Genomic DNA, 13,504 nt, shown 5'->3' on the forward strand with positions numbered 1-13,504 from the left:
CGCTAACGCAATTCTCTTCCTGATGTCCAAACTGCTGTATACATTTTCCTTATTTTTTTCCCAAATATATGAATTTAAAATAAGTTAAAAGCATATGTTGAAACTAAAAGTGAAGGCATGAGAAGTTTTACAGGGTCGTGAAACACGTGCGAAATCATTACATTAAGAGTTACTTTAATTTTTTACGCATTTAATTCCTCATTAATTTAATTTCTCGCCCTCTCCTAGCAATGAGAATTCATCCTTCAATGATAAGCTGCCACTTAAGTTTTTGCGAACATAATTTCCGCGTCTTCGGTACTCAACGCTTGAGATTATCAATTTAACAAGCATCTCGTCCTACCGGCTATTACATGAAGCAGTCGGGTGAAAATTTAACGTATTCTATTTAATTAAAAATAATAGAACCTTGTCGTGAATCCCGCCCATTAAAAAAGCTCGTCGATTTCATAAATAGCCCGAAAAAAACTACCAACACGAAGAGGATTACTTACTACAGCAGTACAATCAATGATTTATTGTCGTTTTCTACGCGGAACTACATCAAAACTTAATCACAATAACTTTGGATGCATCACAAAAGTTATTTAATGTTGTAAATACGGGTTGTGCCACTTGCGGCATTTTCAAGACTAGAGTTATAGGTTAAACAAGATATCACCGCAGTCGAGAGGAATTAAGGTAGTGACAAGGGAAAATGTGCAACCTTTCACTAAACTTCCTCCCATAAATCACAATAAGCGCCGTTCCTTTCATTCTGTCCAACAATATTCCTATTCTTCCCCGATTACCAAACTCCCTTCCTTCAATCATGATTTTTAGCATCCTCTCCTCCCAACGTATACGACCCCTGTCTCCCCATTACATCCTGAAACAGTTTCTTTCATCTCCGTCCATCACAGCTTCCCCATGTATACCAACCTCGAACCCAAAAAGGAACATATTTATAACGGACTAATGACCATTACCAAGGAATACAAAGTGAACAGATAACTGCATTCAGTTATTACCGGCTTCACGGAAGACAGCTTAAAATATTCAATTTTACGTAGCCGCCCAAACATAAACGGGAGATGACGCCAAAGAATCACGTTGGATGGCAACTCTCAGAATGAGAAACTAATTACCCTTATCTCAAGACTCTAGAAAGCATGCTGTTTGCGTCACTTTTGAAACGGAAGAAAAAGAAATAAAGCCGTAGACGCTACTTTTCCTGCTTTGCTTCTTTCCTTCTCAACGGAAAAGAAAAACACGTGGGGCGTTTCAAACTAAAAATGGAAGCAGTACAAGGTTGTTTCCGAGGAAGAGAACAATTATCACCCAAGACAATGAGAGAGACTGACTGGAGGTTAGGCGATAAAAAAATTCAATTACGTTCAAGCACGTATTACCGGTTAAAAATAGCAAAGTATCCATTAAACCCGGTTCAAGATAAGTTTCGCACTTCTAACTTCTGTGTAAATATCGAACAATAGGCCATAAAACTTCGACTTCCGCCAATTCCTAAACGTATCGGCAAGGAAAACTCAACGATTTCCTCAATCACTTCAGTATTCCCCGGATTGAGGATGAGGTCTGTGGTACTTTATGAACATACCAAGAAACTAATGAGATGACTACGTGAGTAAATATTCCTCATATTTGTCACTACTGATGCGTCACGATTGAGGCTAACAGCGCAGGTAAAAGAATAGGTGCATTTATTTCATTTTATTTCTTCATAATTCGGCATTAATTTTCTAGCTGAAAAATAAAAGATATCAGACATGACAACCTTAAGAATAAATAGCCCTTTTTGATTTAACGACATATTAATGCAATGGAGCTTACTGGGAGACCGCAAATTCAGAGATTTTTTCAGTTTTCGATCTTTACGTCGTTTATTAAAAAATTACGAACCTCTAACAGTTGATATTCATTTGAGGATCATTTAATTTTCACTATTGTATTGGATAAAATCTTAATGAATAGGTATAATTTTATCAATTACTCGATAATATCGCAACTGAGCCACCAACAACATTAAAAACAAATTAGCCCGTGATAGAATAGCGTGATGCTTCAAATTAGATGGTTGTGACCTTATCGTAAAATTTCAATGCAAAACACTACATGACAAATTAACGGATAACACCAAATTAATAATCACAATCTCTCGGCTATTGGGAAAAATACCTAAAAACGGAGTTGTTAATAAAATAATTTGTACAGTCCTCGACTTCCTTCCGTATTAGAGAATTTCCAAAATCGGAATATAAGAAGGCAAAAAAGTATGCATGGAAAAACTGAATACCTTGAAAAAAAAATATTGGCACACGATAGTGTATCCAAAGCATTAAAAACACTACATACAAAGCCTTCAAATTTCCAATTTCCCTACCGAAACTTTCCGTTACGCGGTCTGCTTGGATGACAACATCCGTGGAAAATTATTGAAACCTCGGAGAGGAAGGACATTACGTATCTTCTCCGGAAAAAGCATGGAAAAATCCCCCAAAAGAATGGAAAATTTGCTGCCCTGTATTGACAAAAAAAGGCCGCAGATACGAGATCAACCCCATGCCTCTCATAAGAGTATTCCGTAAACTGACTCGCGTGAAGCCAGTAAAAAAAAAACACGGACTAAATGGATGTTGACAATAACCGCCGCGAAGGACATCGTTTATGATCGTAAAAACTACTGTATTTCGACGGCTCTAGCGCTGGCTCACTTAGGCTCCAAGTAATGACCACCACACCCTTCACTAAAGACGACGAAAATTAGCATGAAAAAAATTTACTCATAGCGACCGAAAATCTACGAGTCTGACAGAGGTATTACAAGATCTACAATGCGGTCGGACGCTAAAAAAATGGAGGCAGATGCTTCCGAAATTTGGCATCAGATTTTTCAGGAGTAAAGACTTGGAAGAGAATTCACAACCGTGGGTAATGAAAGACATTAAAATTGAACTTTAAAGATTACAAACCTCCTTACAACTCCACAGGATTGAATTTACTTGACAAGAGCATACATTCCTCTCATACGCTTATTATGGAGGGAAAAATAAATACTGCGCAATATTAAACACGGATACTAATAGTGAGATAGGATCGACGACCAAACTTTCGTACATGTAAACACTAGACACGTTGCTAAGGCAAAATAGCGATCCTAAGGGATGAGTTAAGAGAAGCTAAACCTGGGCCGCAAGCGTCAAACTTCTCATGAGTCGCCCTCATAAAGAGATGAAAGCTATGCCATCAATGAGTTCTTCAGGCTAAAAATAGTGACTTCAGCAGAATTATGCTATGATGCGCTAATTCAATGAAGCTTTCAATCAAAAGCGTCGTATCGGTTTGCGTTCAAGATCTAAGACCAAGCTAGAGTACACACGCATAAATTCTTCTAAGGTTATCAACCGGGTGAATTAATCCATCTCTTACGTTTCGGCTGCTCACTTCCGTCTCCAGGGTTGAAGGGAAGCTCTCCTAACCCCAGCATGACTATCAGAGTGAGCTGACAAAACGTCAGATAAGGAGCTATTACCGCGGTTGACAACACGAGGAGAAATCACACATACTATTCAGCGGCAAAACCTCACTTATTTCGTTGAGTGAGCATAATTTCAACGCCGACAACGTCGCTTACCATATTCACCACGTTCAACCTTCATAAAGGCAAAAGGAGCGAGGATGAGGGAGCTATTATTTTATCGTCGTGCGGGTTTTGGGGGGTGCAGATAAAAAGAGCGGCACTCACTTTTTTGTACAGCTTAATCCAGGTGAGGTCACCCTTGGAGTCGGTGTACTGTAGGCCGAAGAACCACACTTCTCGCAGGCCGATGGTCTTGACGACTTGGTCGAAGAGCTGTTTGCCGGTCGTCGTGTGCTGGATGGCAAACTCCAGCTCCGCGTCCATCGTCGTCACCCTCACGTTCATCTGTTAGCAGAGAAATGAAAAAGACAAAATTAGATACAAATGTACGCCATGTTTTTGCTAATAATTTGCATGATAATAATCCTCATTCATAATTAATAATAATTTTAAAAGGCCATTTTTTATACAAGCTCCTTTTCCTAAGGCGAAATTTCGTGAGTTTTCACTTTCATATTTCAGGCTATAAGACCGATAGGAAGAACAAAGAATTACGCGTTTAGAACAAAATTACATAATTAACTAAGGATGCCAATAATTTATTAATCTGAAATTCCTCAACTTTTCCTGAATTTTCAAAAGTTTTTCACCCCATTAAATATTTTATTTTTTTTTAGACCAAAGGGAATAGAAATGTAATTAAAAGCGAGTGAATATTAACCTTTAATCAAAGTGAGTACAATCACGACATAAAATAAAAAAATCAACAATGAAGCAGCACCTGAACGACATGCTGGGATTATTTAAGTGTCATACCAAAGATGAAATTAAACGTAAGAGAAATGGAAATCAAAATTTGATTTCTAATGCCAATATTATTATTCTAGACTTCTGTATTTTGTCATCATTTCCAGACGCAATGAAATCGTACGATTTTCCAGATTTTACAACAACATGAAAATGCTAAAGTAAAATTATCACAATTAGAATGACCACTCAAAAAATGGCCCGTCATCCCTCAAATTTACCAGACTATTTCAGTTATCTCCTAGAAAGTTCGATATCATTAATTTCACGGGGTATTAGATTTTATAGGATATGAAAATGAGATTAGAGAGGTTAAATATAAACGCTAATAATATACTGCCACAATACGGATATAGACTGACGAAAGAACGAAATGCATCCGCACGCTTTCGGCTATGTGATTCCGTTCCATGGACTTAAAACGGGGAAGACAAATATGCACCATTCAGAACAATAATAAAAAATACGCCATCCTTCATACTACCATGGAATGCATCAATTTTGAACCACGCCACACCCAACTTATAAAAGACTCGAGTTCTATCATAGAGTAAGTATATATTATATATACTTATTATGGTTCTATTCATTATGAAAATTTTTGTTCCTTTCTCAGTGCAATATCGGTTTCATACCTACAAGAAATGTGTTTTATTTTATTCACAAGTTTAGCAATTTCTTGGTTAGAAAACCATCATGACAGTGACAGATGACCAAGTTCCTATTTTTTACTTAATGTTATACTGATACCACATGCTTCAATCAACGCGAGAAAGAAGCATACCATCAATACGATATTGTGTCCCCATCTTTATTCTGAGTGCAGACCACTAACCATTTCCATAACACTACTCTCGTCGGTTTCCGTCAGAGAACCGCCTAACCTTAATTACCTAACCGCCATTTGGGATCGCAGGGAGCTTATAGGTAACTAATCCAGATAGTTTAGGTCCTTTTAAAGGAAGAGTCGGAATAGATTCAGTTTGACTACTCCCATTTTCATCCATTCCGAGGAACTGTAATTCCCCAATGATCCAGTTACACCGTGAGTTACAGTTACAAGCACCCATCTGCTCGGAACGAAGTTAACAACCGCATCGGCTCCTCTGATCGTTTGCGATCAAATGGGTACCGACTCCTACACCCTTCGGCAGGAGAGAGAACAGTCGGATCGACATGACGAGCGGCATCGACAACGCTTGACCCGATTGCATAGCCTTGCCGGACGCGTGGGCACGCGTCGCCCGGATGGAGAAATGAGCGAGGAGGGACTAGATATTCGCGGAGGGTTCTTAAACGCCGCTCAATGCAACGCGCTAACAGGAGAACGAGGCCGGGGCTATCAACGGGAGCGCGAAATCACTACGCCCGTCGCCGCCGAGCCATTGTTGCGCAGACGGAGGGAGCAATTGAACCCATTGGCGGAGGCGCGATAAATAACGCGGGAGCAGCAATATAGCTCAGTTCCCGGAGGCAATTCCCGGGAAGAACAGTAAATATGTTGTAAAAGGAGGAGAACATTCGAGTCACCAGGCGCACGCGAACGCACCAAATGGTTAAACTATGTTTAGCTCTCACGGTCGGCTGACTTTATCACCGTGTAAGGAGTTATTTTGCGCGGCGGAAGGCGAGCGACAACGGTGACTGGGACGCCATATTCCAGCACATTACTGGCAATTTGGCATCAGTGGATACATTAGATAAATTTATTGCCTGCAAACTGTACTTGCAAAAATAATCTTTTGGCATAAATGCAACATAAGCTTAGATGCCAATTGAATGCGTTGGCTTTGATACATTTCTTCAGAAAAAGGGTTTCCTTAAAATAAACCAGTGTAACAATTAGCTATTTGATAAATACTATTTTATTGTAGCGCCAAGATTCACAACCATTCGGTGTATATAATATTCAACGTAGTAGGCATTTACCAGTATACAGAACAAATAAGACAAAGTGTCAATACTTACAATTAGAATTTACAGAAGAGTGCTTCTTTTGAGACGATGGGCAATTAGGAGACTTCAAAATACAGATTTTCGCAAAGAGGTGGGGGGATAGATAATATGAAGACAGGCTTTAATTTACCATTTTGACAATTAATCCCTAACTTCAACATGGAAAGTTGTGATGGAGTACGCGATTCAACGTGGCATTCCAAAATGACATGACACTTAAAGATCATTAATAACAAATAAGATCGAAGATATAGCTTCTCTTTTTTACAACAGCTATAAAAATTAGTCAAGAACCTTGCGTGGGTTGCGGTGGCACGTATCCTCGCGATTTTTACGGCACATTTATTCCATGATCACATCTATAGTTAGGTAAGATATTCCAAATGTGATTACCAATATCCAACAAAGTTGAATTTTCCCAGTGACTCGTTGGATCCAACTATTTGAACTAAAATTAGTCCACATCAATACGAATTTACAAACAAGGAAATAGCGAAGGCAACAGTTGACCGAAGCAAACACGATTTATAAAAATACCAATATGTAATCTCCCCTATGATGAAAGCAGCGCATGAAGAAGCATTAGAGAAAACCTGTAGGGTCAATAACGATAACGCACGTCATTTGAAAGCAATTGCCATGTGATTTGATTGTCACGAGAACTGGGATGGATCTCAATATGTGGATAAAAAATTTGCCTAGTCAGGAGGACAGAGTAACACGATTTACTTGGCTAGAACAGTTGGGATGGCTAGGAGAAAAAAAATAGATAGCGGGGCGCGAACACAAAGCCGACTGACTGCTCGACGGCAAGGTCGAAACAAGGCTTCCCGTCGGAGAGAAACGTGAATGGAGACCCATCCCTTCCCAAGCAAAACCTTGGAGCGACACCGCCCCATACCCTAAAATAGAACTGGCACAACGGGCTAGAAGCGACTAGATATACATAATCACACTCCACTCCCCCCTACACCGCTCAAAACAATGGATCTCCCGATACAACATGTTCGTTGAAAACATGATTTTCCCATTTGCTCCAATAGCTCCAACCGTTCTTTAATTGAACTATTGCAACCTTTGGTGATGAAGCATAAAATCGTGCTGAAGACTCATCACTCGGTCTGAAATGACCTTTTTTGACACGTATTTGTTTCAAGCTAACGCTGTCAATTTGAAATGTTTATGGTGTAGCGAGTACTTGTCCATAAGTTTTAAAAGAAAATTTCACCCCAGTATTTTCATTGAAGAAACTTTTCATTTTGGTTTCTCAAGATAATATTTTATAAGGATTTACGTCTTACATGCACCTTAAAATTTTTAATAACATTACCGAGGATAAAAACAAGCAATACGCCATGATTAAAGAAAAATATGGCGGAGATTCGTGTGTCCCTATATGTACTACAGCGCCAGCATAAAATGGAGTAAAAAGTACCCTATGGATTTCCCACGATGGTAACACTATATATATCTTTATCTATATAGCTTTCCATATCTATGCTCTCAATTTTGATAGCATAGATCTTTCATGATGCAGAAAAGATAGAATGGACGCTATTATCGGGCGAAGTTAATTTTTGTGTGGTGAAAGAAGGGATACAGCGTAGAAAATTATCTTTTGTATTCGCATTCTTTACAGCTACGGTGCAGAAAAAGATATGTTCAGAAATGAATTAATTTGCGGCTTCAGATGCCAGAAAACGGCATGATTCACAGCCTACTATATTGGATATTGTGCTTGTACTTTATGGGGTACCATCAGATGAAAAGGAAAGACGGACAATGCTCTTTTTTGAGTGCTTACGAAATAACATTTGTTAGCGCAACCTCACGCATAGACTACTGCCTCCTATTTCATGACAGCGCCGCGAGATGTAGACAAAGCGGAGTATGGGGAAGAAACAAGTATAGAGATCTAGGGACGTGTTTATTGAAGGGAAAAGGGCGTATCAGATGACTGGTGAAGACTATATGGGGTGCTGAGAGCGTAACGCGTTCATAGGACAAGAGGGAGTGAGAGATAAAAGAGATAGCTATTCACTAATTAAGTTCTCTGCGCTGGATCGTCCGTCCATGGCTGCTTAATATTCCTCATCGCCTTAACACCCTTACAACTAGCAGCGCAATCCCACTATCCTATGTCAATCAATCAGTGAAGGATAAAGCAATGCCATATTGAATTAATAAGCATAGCATTCATCCGTAGAGGAAAACCCCTATATTTACTAATACCGCTGATAAACTAAATTATTACGACAAAACAAGTGGAAGAAGCACGACAACAACTAAAAGCTAATTTATAACCTAAGTTGTATTTATAACGAAATTATAAATAAAATATAACTTATAAATATTTCATTCATTACCACCTTTTTACCTAAATTCTGAAGAAAGGCTTGCTTGAATCATTCCTAAAATTCACTCCATGCATCACACAATCGTAAAAAAAGATTGCTGAAATTATATTCATTAGATTCCAAAATAATATCTAGGTATTCGAAGAAGGAAAGAATTTTTACAACAACATGTTGAGGAATGTGTTATGAATCAATGAACACATTGGGATGCGAACATGGGGATTAACGGAATTTTGAAATTATATTCCTTATATAATATATTTAAGGTTACACTTTTGCCATCTAGCGGAGTTTTCCGTTGCAACATTTTCGTCTTGATTTGTTGAAAACTTGATTTCGCTTCATTTATTATTTTGGAACTTATATATTAAGTATTTGTACCTTAAACACTCAAAAAAGGCAGGATGACATACCTAGACTATTATACTCACGATTCATATGGCTCATTATTAACGATTATTATTACCTCAGTTTTCAGTCAAAATGGCAAGCTCATCCTAAAATTAATCGCCATTATATTAAATGAAAATGTGAATACAGTCATAAGAACCTCCGTAAAAACGGGAATTGTGAAATAAATTTTCATAAATTTAGTACTAAAATTCAATTTCTTGTAGACGTCAGTCGATGCATAGTAATTCGAAGAGAAAGGTTTCAAATTTTAATGTAAACGGCACATACGCATTCCGCTTCCAGCACCTTCCCAAACAGACCTCCGAGAGAAGCCCTTACATACATAGCACGCTTCGCTCATCAGATAGCTCCCCCTGCAGGCACGCAGTGAGATCTTGAATAATGCGGCGATGCCATACCTTCACCCGCAGCCAGCGCAGACGTAGAGGGGAGGGGAAGAGTAGTGGAGGGGAGGTAAAAAATGAGGGGAGGAAAGGACGTCTGCCGCCTCCGTTTGGACGGCATGATGCATTCAACAGGTGGGAGAGGGGAGGGGAAATGGAAGGAGGGGGAAGAGGGGAGGAGACACGTGAAAGAGCACGGGCGCAGGTGCGATTCGAGGGTTGGCCGAGGAACTTGAGCATATCTTCTTCACGCTGTTAGGATACTCCCTAATCGGGGAGAACATTAATTTATTCAAGCCTTCTACCGGTTAAGGCAGGTTTATACGGATCGCTTTGCAGATTACCCCAGCCTGTCTCCCCTCCACTAAATTCCCATTAAGGCATATTATCTTTCATTCCATCTAAAACTCTTTCTCTCTCTTTCTTCCTCTTCCTTGATCGCCCATTTTTCTGAAGCACCACATTACGAACAGACTCCACCCTTGCATATTTTTCAAGTATTAAGTATACGTCATGTGGTTTTGTGAACCATCGCGAGCGAGGAGTGCGAGACTCAAGATAGAAGTAGGTGGAGAGAAGCTTGAGCAGGTAGAGCAATGCAACTATTTAGGAAGCACGTCAGAGGAAAACTGACAGAATTAAGGACATCAGGAAGCGAATTGCATTAGCAAAGGAGGCGTCCATGAACAGGAAGGAGCTTCTGAGAGGATCGTTATGCAAGAGTTTAAAGAAAAGGTTAGTGGAAAGTTTGATCTGGAGTGTAGCTCTCTACGGTGCGGAAACGTGTACACTTAGGAAGGAGGACGAGAGAAGATTGGAGGCATTCGAGATGTGGGTATGGAGAAGGTGAAATAGACAGGAGATGAAACGGCGAAGTGCTGGACATGGTGGGTGAGGAGAGGAAACATTTAGATGATATTCGTAGGAGACAAAAGGTTTGGATGGAGGGTGTACTTGGCGGGGAGGGGGTGTTGTAAACGGTGTTATAGGGTAGAATTTTGGGTAAAAGAGGGAGAGGAAGGAAGAGAATAGGAATTTTTGGTAGATTGAAAGGGAGTAGGCCTTAGTGAATTGAAGAAGGCACTGCTGGAAGGAAAGGGACGCTCCCAGATTACTTATTTAGTACTCCATGTAAACCTACCTTACTCGGTAGAATACCGATTACGGTAGGTTTCCATGGAGTTTTTAATAAGTAATCTGTCAGTCCCCCTCCCTTCATGAACTTCCCTCTTCAATTCGTAAGAAGGCCTACTCCCTTTCATTCAATCCAAAAATCTCCCTCTTTTAAACAACATTCTTCCTTCTGGCATTGTTTCCTATATCCCCTTCCCGCACAATACTCGCTCCATCCAAACCAGTGTGATCCCGTATCTATTCGAGAAGCATCCCGAACGCCTTGATTCTTCTCTCGTCCTCCGCCCAAGTGTTCATGTTACCAGACTGTAGGGCTACTCTCCAGATCAGACTCTTCGCAAGTACTAACTCTTACTTAACAATCCTACCATTAGCTCTTTTCTGCCCACTTTTGAGTTTTTTTTTACTTGAAGTCAAACAAAAATGTCAGACCCATGAAAACCTTAGTAGCGATTTGCCTGCATAGCAAACACCAAAATTCTACCACAGTATTTTCTTCGAGGAAAACATTTCCAATAGATATTTAGGTAAATATGTCCAATTTATATGCTCTGAAAATGTTCAATCACAAGTTTTTTGACAGTAATGTTGCATTCGCTCTCATAAAGACGAAATAGAAGCGCCTGGAGGGTGTGCAATGCCTACCGATGAAATGCTGATTTGGGTGGGTCTCTGTCGAAAATTCAAAAACACATGAATTTAACACACATTAATGCGCATCGCAGAGTCCACTGGAAGCATGGCTAGTGTTGAATAATCACGCTAGTACAGAGCTTTTCTCTACATGAATATAGATAACTAAAAGACTAACGTCATGAAGTTTTATAGAATATTTTTTATCAAAACACTTCGGTTATGTTTGCATACAAACGGGGAAGTTTTCGCCAGACTCCTCCATTGGAATAGATCCTCCAAAACATCTCTAGGTGATATGGAGTAATACTAAGTGGACATGCGACGTTAAAACCGTGTTTGAAGAAAGAATATAAGGTAAGCGGGAAAATGGGCGAAGAAAATATGGCTTGTGGGTAGAATAAGAAGGAAGAAAACTTATGGTGAATTAATGAAGAAATTTCTTACCGAGTACTATCAAGGGTGGCTCGCAAAATGCTCGAAATAGACCCATCTTGGGTAGTAATGCACGTAACAAGCAAAAACATACCCTCACCTCTCTGATTGACGCAACCACGAATGGCTTTGAGGCAACCACAGATCATCGCGATGATCGAGAAGAAGCACCAAAATTACTATCCACGCGGGGAAGTGGACAAAAACATCGAAATGAACAGTTTAAGCCAATTGGGGTTAACAATCTGCGTGACGGCAGCAAGAGGACCAATTACGAGGAGCTTAAATGAAGCACGCGCCATCGTCGGTGTCTCCTCAGTTGCGTCACACGACAGTTATCAAGTGTCAAAATGTGTACACGTCTGTTAAGCTCCGATCCTCTCCAACGGCGCTCCCTTCCCCTTCAACCCAATAAAGATTCTCATTAACAGATATTACGGATTAACCATCTTAAATTATTCAAAGCCCTTAACACGCGCGTCAAATATTACACATGAACGAGAAGGGGAAAAAATTATCTCCACACGAGAAGGACATGTCATTTCTTAAGGTATTACAATGGCCAATGCAGGTCTACAAACAAAGTAGTCCCTTTCCACTCAAAAATAGCACATCCCTTTTCAATTCATGACAAGGCCTCTAACTTTATCTACATCCTAGGCGAAAATTGAGTTACTACAACACCACCAAATCACCTTATCCTAGTGACTAAGTTAAAACTTGCGGCTATATTGAGATAAATAATGTTCCCGCCAAAAAATCATTTACGAATGCATCTTTCATAATAGATGCTGAGCAAAAATTAATACTTGACGAGATAATGCATTAATAATATGAGCTCTTTGGCAGCATGTCCTAGTAGAGATGGTACCGATTGTTGTCCGGCTAAATTCAAAAGAGATTACGGTACATAAAAAGGCTTTTCTCACCGAGTTTATTGACTTCAAAATAGTTCTTTTTTAACCCTTAGTACTAAATAATAATCATCAGCAATCGGTGACCGGACGCGGGATCCGCAAATACGAAAGAAATTGAAAAACAGCCTTGAAATTCAACTGGAATTTAATACATACTACCCATTAAAAGCGGTCAATACGGCGCCACAGGAGTTCCCGCGTCACACAAAGATTTAGAAGCCAGACGCGCGGTTAACAAGTTCCAACACAAGATGTGAACGGGTGAAAAAAGGATTTAAAAAAATATTACGTCACGTTTTGGATGAGGTGGCAGGGGGAAAAGGATAGGCAGGCGGCGAAGGTGTCACGATCGATGACGTGATTCAACGCTTGAGCCTCGATTCTGGAAAACCAGTGAGGCATGGGGAGGATCTGTCCTCCACATTGCCCTTCAAAATGCAGCGGTACGAAATACTCATCAATCGAGGAAAAAACACTTAACATTTTCGCTAATTTAAAAGCCTTGCGGAAAAATCCGGCCATTTTGAATAAATTCATATAATTTTTGCAGACATTAGCAGAAAAATTATACTTAATACGCACAACAACGACAGAAACAATTGACTAGCAGAGTTAAACAGGAGGATGGGAGTGAACATCTATTATTACCCAAAACGCCGCGTAGTAGCAAGCCATCTTCAAAGCATTTGGCTAAATAAGAAAGGCTAAATCACGATTCAAGAAAACTACATTGATAATGGAGAAAGAAGGCTATAAAAAAGGGAAGGAGCAAAAGATACTGATACAAGAAAACAGGGGATAGAATGTATGAATGCAAATCATTCTCCGCCTATGGAAGTAAGTAGTACGTAAGAAGTAAGTAGTAGGAAGTAAGAGTACTTATAATTCCAC

General features: G+C 39.7%; 1 protein-coding gene across 2 annotated transcripts in view; it reads right to left on the reverse strand.

The window, feature by feature from the left end:
- LOC124160200 (moesin/ezrin/radixin homolog 1) overlaps positions 1–13,504 on the reverse strand; it is a 189,808-nt gene that overhangs the window by 64,839 nt on the left and 111,465 nt on the right. For both annotated transcript variants that reach the window (XM_046535981.1, XM_046535980.1), the window contains one exon: positions 3,743–3,922. In XM_046535981.1, the coding sequence (XP_046391937.1) occupies positions 3,743–3,922 (180 nt within the window). The remainder of the gene's footprint in view (positions 1–3,742; positions 3,923–13,504) is intronic.

Source organism: Ischnura elegans, chromosome 6 (assembly GCF_921293095.1).
Source record: "Ischnura elegans chromosome 6, ioIscEleg1.1, whole genome shotgun sequence".
NCBI lineage: Eukaryota > Metazoa > Arthropoda > Insecta > Odonata > Coenagrionidae > Ischnura > Ischnura elegans.